The sequence below is a fragment of the Centruroides sculpturatus genome, unplaced genomic scaffold, assembly GCF_000671375.1.
Source record: "Centruroides sculpturatus isolate CEXI.00-Female unplaced genomic scaffold, Cexi_2.0 scaffold809, whole genome shotgun sequence".
Classification (NCBI taxonomy): domain Eukaryota; kingdom Metazoa; phylum Arthropoda; class Arachnida; order Scorpiones; family Buthidae; genus Centruroides; species Centruroides sculpturatus.
This window is the reverse complement of record NW_019385083.1, coordinates 308,536-316,983: the sequence shown is the minus strand read 5'-3', so window position 1 is coordinate 316,983 and position 8,448 is coordinate 308,536. Positions and strand designations below refer to the sequence as shown.

Below are 8,448 nucleotides of genomic sequence, written 5' to 3'. Positions count from 1 at the left end.
GGCCCAAGCATGGCTACTGCAATGCCCTCAACAGATGTGAGGAATCAACCTAGCCTTGGTGTTTCTGTGGCAATGCATCCACAGACCACAAAGGCTGGAAAACCATGCCAACAAATGAAATGGACAACAGAAATGAATGAATTTATCATCCGTACTTACTACGCCATCACAAGACTCGAAACAAACATGACAGCATACAGACAACAACCATACCATAGATTCACACAACAATATCCTCATCTCACTGTCACTGAACAAACGGTTGTTGATCAAAAAAGAACAATTATACACAACAACCTTATCCCACAAACAACACTTGAACTTATCAAACAACAGGTTGCTGATCAAATACATCAACAGACAGAAACATTTAACATTAATGAAGATCATGTAACCTGTCAGGATAATCCAGCCACAAGCATTGATAATAGTACACATACAACAAGTACAACTAATGATACTACAGGCACTTCCTCATCTATCACAGATAACATAGACATAGATTTAGTTAATACGCTCTCACTTATATTTCAGGAAACACTCACTAAATATACTGGTACAGATCCCACACAAAGACCACGAATACCAAAAATCAACATGTCAAAGGTAGTAGGAAAAACACTAAATTATGTAAGCACTCACCTACTACCAAACTACATTCATTCAATATCTACACTTTCAGACATTCATACATTAGTTTATGCTGGGGCAGTCACAGTAGTAACACACCATGGACTGAAAATACAATTGCAGACAAACACACACAAAACACAATTCTATCACAAGCCTGCCTGGCAGAGAAGAATAGAAACACAAATAAATGACATTAGACAGCATTTAGGCAGGCTGACACAATACACTAAAAACAACATAACACCCAAATTAAAGAAACAACTCAAAAACATTTTCAAGAAAATCAAAACACACACAAAACATGAACATCATAACTCACACATTACAGAATACATTGATACACTAAAACAAAAACTCACAGCCAAAGTACGTAGACTCAAACAATACAAAACAGATTCACTATGAAAACAACAAAATAAACTATTTGCAAACAATGAAAAACTCTTTTATAGACAAATTGGTAACAAAACAAACACTGATTCACAGCACAGTGGCACACCAACAGAAGAAGAACTCACAACTTATTGGTCTTCTCTTTGGTCCAATGCTAAATGCTGATGCAGGCTGGATCGAAGAGAACAGAAACTTGCACAACATACCAACTATGCCTGCATCTGTGCTGAAATAAACGTACACGACATCCACTATGCTGTTAACAGAACACACAACTGGAAGACACCTGGTGTAGACAACATTCACAATTTCTGGTACAAAAAGTTTACATCACTGCACCAGGAACTAGCTAAACATCTAATCTAAGACACATCATCATCAATCCACAAGACATGCCAAAATTTCTTACTCGGGGCATCACCTACATGAAACCTAAAAACAACAACACTACAGACCCCACACAATACAGATCAATTACATGTCTCCCAGCACTCTACAAATTATTGACATCCTGTATCACAAACAAAATATACAAACATGTTGAAGAACACAAATTCTTACAGAACAACAAAAAGGTTGCCGTAGAAATCACAGGAGATGCAAAGAACAGTTACTCATAGATTCAGTCATTTTACGGCAAGCACACAAACAACACAGAAACATACACATGGCATATATAGACTACAGAAAAGCATTCGACATGTTCCACACAGTTGGCTGCTACATATTCTACACATGTACAAAATACATCCATCACTCATTACATTCTTCGAAAACACTATGCAGCACTGGAGAACAACACTGCATCTCAGGGTTAGTAACACTTCCATACAAACAAATGAGATATTCATTAGGTGAGGAATTTTTCAAGGAGATTCCTTGAGTCCTCTCTGGTTCTGCCTAGCCCTGAACCCATTATCCGACATGTTAAACAACACGCATTATGGCTATAATATCAGACATGAAAAAACAACACAGTTTACACTGTCACATCTCATGTACATGGATGCCATAAAACTTTATGCATCCACACAGAAACATCATCATCAACTCCTACAAATCACACACTCATACACTAAGGGCATACAAATGGAGTTTGGCTTAGACAAATGCAAAACACTTCACATAGAAAAAGGAATCCTGAAGAAAGAAGATTTTGCACTTGGAAATGGACACGTTATTGAATCCATGGATGAGGGAGAGTTCTACAAGTATTTAGAAATCCAACAGGCCAAACTAACAGAACATACACAAATAAAACAAAGATTAATTAAAGAATACCAAAGTAGGTTAAATGCTATCCTCGGAACACAGTTAAATACAAAACATACAGTTAAAGCAATAAACACATATGTCATCCCAGTACTCACATACTCTTTTGGAGTTATACATTGGACTCACACAGATCTCGAGCAACTCCAAAGGAAAACAAGATCAACACTTACTAAGCATAATCATCATCATCCTAAATTCGCCACAGAACGATTAACCCTTCCACGTAAAGATGGCGGACGTGGCCTGATTGACATAGTTAACCTTCACTACAAACAAATACAGTCACTGAGAGAGTTTTTCTACAAGAAACAAGAAACATCACAGTTACATAAAGCAGTAACTCTAGCAGACTCAAATAACACACCATTAAACTTACACTCACAACATACAGACATGACACAACATATAAAAAGCATAGACAACATTAAGCAATCATGGGCTCAAAAGGCTCTCCATGGCAGGCATCCTTACGACCTGGCCCAGGATTTTGTTGACAAAACTGCGTCAAACAGCTGGTTAGATCGGGGATGCCTCTTTGGGGAGACGGAAGGATTCATGATTGCCATACAGGATCAGGTCATAAATACTAAAAACTACAGAAAACACATACTCAAAGATACAACACTCACAAATGACACATGCAGAAAATGTCACATCATGCCAGAAACTATACAACACATCACTTCTGGTTGCAAGCTCTTGGCACAGACAGATTACTTACATAGACACAATCAAGTAGCAAATATAATACACCAAGAGCTTGCAAAGAAACACAAATTGGCAGACATCCACGAACCATACTACAAGTATATTCCACAGACAGTATTGGAAAATAACACGCACAAAATGTATTACGACAGAGCCATAATCACAGATAAAACAATTTACCACAACAGACCAGACATCACACTCATTGACAAACACAATAAAATCACATACATTATAGACATAGCCATTCCAAACACTCACAATGTACAAAACACATGCACTGAAAAAATTAGCAAGTACACAGAACTCGCCCAGGAAATAAGGCATCTGTGGAGGATGGATAGGGTGCTTATTGTACCTGTTGTTCTCTCCTGTACAGGTGTGATACCACACACACTACACAAAAGCCTGGGAACATTACAATTGAGTAGAAATACATACATCACACTACAGAAGGCCACTATATTGAATACATGCCACATTGTTAGGAAATTCCTGAATACAGACACACACACTGACACACTTATTTAATTTTAGTTTTGTTTTAGTTGCTATGCCTTGACTCTGGTCTGGCGTAGTACACAGCCACCGGTGTGAACCGAGTATAACTCACAAAACCCAACATAATAATAATAATAATAATATGTTTAAATACTATTCCACATGTATCAGTTATTCCATTTTAGATATATTATGATTAAAAATTATTTATGAAAGATTTAGCTTGTGGCTTTATATAGTTAACTTTCAACGTTCTTGCCCAATAAATATATAAGATTGTACTGTACATTTAATTGTTGTTAAAAGTTGATTTTTTTTTAAATCAGACATGGGGTATATGGTAGGACAGTAAGGCTGTGTGTGGTTTATAATGCCTTTTTCTTCATTTTTCAGCTAAATTAACTAAAAAAAAAAATGAATTTTTCCCATCAAGATTTGTGGGATTAGATAAAATGCCAACTTTAATCATCTATGTGTGTGGGGAATCAGAGTGACAGTTACACATGTGCATAAATATGTTGCAGGATAACATACAGTGCCTGCCTGTATTCTTCCGTGCCAAACCATATTGCCAAAAGTAGCCACAATGTTCATTTACAAATTTTTAGTAGTATTACATTAGTTTACTAAAAACAATTAAAAATTGAAAACAAATATACACAACTGAAACTAGCTATATTAAGCAAACATACACCCACAACTGCCGTAAATGATATTTGGATGTAATGATTATAAATTAGAAATTAATTTGGCACTAGAGAGGTGTTAGCACTGTCTCGTATTAAAATTAATAATTATAATATTTAATTAATTAATTTAGATTACTCTGGAAGAAAAGAATCAGCCTGAAGTGGGACTCGAACCTGCAACTCCCGCTTACGATGCGGACGTGTTGCCAGTTATGCTACCTGGATCTTCAGTCTGATCGTTTCTTCCAGTATATATAAGTTTAAGATATAAGGTGATTATTACAGTTATATCTGATCATTTACGGCAGTTGTGGGTGTATATTTTCCTAAAAACTAAAATAACATAACTAAACAAATTAAATAAAAATTTTGCATTATAAGAAAATTTACTATTTCAAAGACCAAATAAAGATTATCGACACAATTAAATATATAGAGGAGAGGAGGGTATTATGGAATACCATTTACATTTCTAAAAATAACTTTACTGGTTTTTGAATAAAAATCCCAAAATCATCATGAGTACAAACTATAACTAATTGTAATGAACTGTCACTTGTAAAAAAATTACTATTTATTTTGTTATAAAAAAAATTATTTAAAAATAGTCAAAAATGGAGGGTAATATGGAATAGTCAACTAATATGGAATAGGTGGTTTAAACCATTGAAAAACTAATTAGACTTCATAAAACAATTATTTTTAACTATAAAAATCATATTTTTAAGATTATGTGCACGTCATTCCTGCTTCGAGTCTATTTACAAAACTCACAGATATAATTTTCTTTCTCTGCTCCGGTACAAACAAGGTGAGACCACAGAGAACAGTTGAAGCATTGAATCCAAATTTTCCCTTGTTCATCTTCGGAGAATTTTCCATTACAGAAGATACATTCAGCATCTTTGTTTTCTGGTTCTTTAGTTGATGGCATGAAGTCCATTACGGATGATACATCAGAATGGAACGATTCATCGTTGCAAACACTGGAGTCATCTCTAGTAGGTTTAGGTCTAGAAGGTCGGTCTAAGTTTAATTTCTTAACAGTGATCTTTGAAGGTTCGGTTTCTTTTGTTGTTTTGAAGCTTCTGGTTTTTTTATTTTTGTCCTTTTCTTTCAGTTTATCCATTTATGCTAGTATTCCATAATACCAGACATGTCATCTTAAAAAATGAACCTTTAAATTGATGGGCAAAACATTGTCAACTAAAAAACGACTACAGTATAACAAACTACAATTCTTTTAGTTTACATTATGCTTAGCATCAATGTTCAAGTCACATGTATACTAGTAGGTTAAAATGTTTGAAAACATGCCTGCAAAAACTCTTGAAAATCACAAAACACACTTTTTTCTGTAGCAAGTGGTACGATGAGAACAAGCTGTCAACTCTCACTGCACTGCATCGTGGGAGTCTTTCTTGAGTAGTTCATGGTTTTCCCATGTAATAGCAGCAACAGAGCCGAAACTTTGGTATTTTATATTTCCCAACTATTCTATAATACCCTTCTTTCCTCTATATAAAAAAGTATCTATACTTACGGCCTCGCTGCTGTGATCTCTGTCCATTGTTGGATGAACGCTTTTGGGTTTGACCCGAAGAGGATAGATGCCCAGTATTTTTGTTTGTTTGACGTTGTGACAACTGCTGTATCTGTGATTTACCATCTTTTACTTCTTCTCTAATACTCCCTGAACTTGATACTTGGACAGTAGCATTGATAGTGGGACTTTTCTGTTGTTGTGGAGTGGGAGTTGGAGTACCAGATCTTGAACCTTAAGAACAGATTTTTTATTTTAATCAATTTGAAACTTTTAATCTGTATTATATTATTTCTTGGAATATACAAAATGATTTAAATTACATATCACACAAAAATTTTATTTTTACATCAACAGTAATAAAAATATTTATACAGTAGAGCCTCGATTATCCGACTCAATTGGGGACTGGGGTTGGTCGGCTAACCGAAAAGTATGAAAAAATCCATTATTAGTGTAGTATATTATTATATCCCATGTAATTAGTATATTAGTATATCGCTATTAACCTACTTCGCGTTGAATTTTCATCGATGTTAAGCCTAACAAAAATTTTTTAAAATAATAATCGTCGCTATTGTATCGTTAAAAATTAGAAAATAATGGCTCCCTTTCATGGTCGAATGAGTGTTGCCAGCTAAAACACGTAAAAATAATATTAAAGTAGCCAAGACATAGCCAAATATTGTAGCGCCACATCACTAGCGGACATTTGAAATTTGCCGACTAGGATGGTCAGTTAACCAAGGTGTCGGTTAATCGGGAGTCGGATAATCGAGGCTCTACTGTAAAATTTGGCAGCAAATGAAATGTAGCATATCTGACCATAGTATGAACTTTTAAATAAACAAACTAATTTTCTCAATCTTATTTAATCATTGTTAATATAGTAATAATAATTGAAATTATTTACCATATTCACTTGAAAGTAAGACCCAGTTTTAGACTTTAGTAACTCTGAAAATAGGGTGTGTCATAGGGTATGTTCATAAAGTGAAATGAATTAAACACATTACTAATGAGTTGGTCATAAAGTACAGATTCCATTCAGTGTGCATGCCTGATGTTTGTGATATTTCAAATGAAACTCTAATAAAATTCACAAAGGAAAGAATTAGTTTACTTTAAGAAAATGGAACCTGGCATTATCAATGTTTCTAAATCTACTAGTGTGTTTAAATTCTGGATTAAAAGGTGAAATGATACAAATAACTGTCTACCTGAAGCAATCTAAGAAAAATATTATGGATTAACTTGTTTGACTTTACAAATTTACCCATAGATGCAATGTAATAAGCCATAATTAGCAATCTTTAGTGCTAATCATCTTATTCCTCTGTCACTACTTCCATTACTTCATTTTAATGATTTTATTAAACCAATATTGTAATAGAAAATATTTTAATAGTCAACATAGCTCAATCTTGTTAGTCCATTACAATATCATAAGTACTTGGATGAAAATCTCAGAAAAAGTTCTGCAGCACTCAAGAAATGCTGCATTTCATATGCTTTAAACAGCACTGAATATGATTATAGGTGGAAAGATTTGAACATTGAATCCAGTGTTGATTAGTATGAGAATATGGAGTGAGGGGAGATATTTTAATGAAAATATTAAAATAATATTTTGAAAGTAATTTAAAATTTAACTTGATAGAGAAATTGTCTGTCTTTGAAAAAGGAAGCACTTCCTCTGTCTCAGAGAGAGCGATGATTTAGTTCCTCCTAAACTGATAGTTCAAGTGCAGTATCTCACTTGACTATCTACAAGACTGCCCAACTTCCTCTTCATGTCAGAAGCACAGCTTGATATTTCCAATAATATTATTGGATGAAAGGTTATTATAAAAGGTAAAAGGTCATGTTTTTACTTTATCTCATCTGATATTTTAACTGAACATCAAATGTTTAGCCAATGATCTCATTTTGGAGCCTTTGCTGAGTGCCTGAGATTTTAGCCATCTTTTCTCTAGTTCTCAACCTCCTGTTGTTCCCAAGAACTACTCGACTCTCCACCTCAGTTATGTATAGACTAAAGGTAATATGACTAATTTTTATGTAAACTCTCTCTCTCAGGATAGAATTAGAGATTTAGGATTAGATATCCTTGTATATTTGGATTGTCAAACTTAGCATTTATGTTTAGCATAGTTGTCACTTATATGTATTTGCTTTTAGTTATAATTTCATATAATAAGTATATAGTTATATTCTAAACTGTTGTTTAGATTGATTCCATTGAACCTAACTCCATTATTGGCCCACATTACCAAGAAATGTTTGAATACAGACCCTCCCAAATTTCCGGTTCAGTATGTATATATATATATATATCTTTAACCCCTCAGAAGATAAATTAATTGCATCTTAATCCTCAAACTTTGACTAAGTAATGTCAGGAGTCCTGACAATACAGTCAGAGAAAGATAGAGTATTTACATATTCATTAACTGTTAAATGGCCATCCTCGGCAAGAAGGAAGATACACCAGAACCAACCCTGTTCTCACACTACCATCAAATTAGATTTGAAAGAAATAATAAACAACAGTTTCTATATGAATGCATTCAATTAAAATATTCAAATTTGCTCTGAATATGATTTAACAAAATCATGCAATATAAAATTACTTCTAATACTGCACTTATATAAAATTAAATTGTATAAGAGTGAAACAATATTTTTAAAATTTTAACAATGAGA

At 33.9% G+C, this 8,448-nt stretch overlaps 1 protein-coding gene across 1 annotated transcript in view; it reads right to left on the bottom strand.

The window, feature by feature from the left end:
- The window catches only part of LOC111634408 (protein LSM14 homolog B-like), a 65,119-nt gene that overhangs the window by 11,990 nt on the left and 44,681 nt on the right, over positions 1-8,448 (bottom strand). The window contains exon 5 of the mRNA XM_023379170.1: positions 5,743-5,976. Coding sequence (XP_023234938.1) covers positions 5,743-5,976 — 234 coding nt within the window. The remainder of the gene's footprint in view (positions 1-5,742; positions 5,977-8,448) is intronic.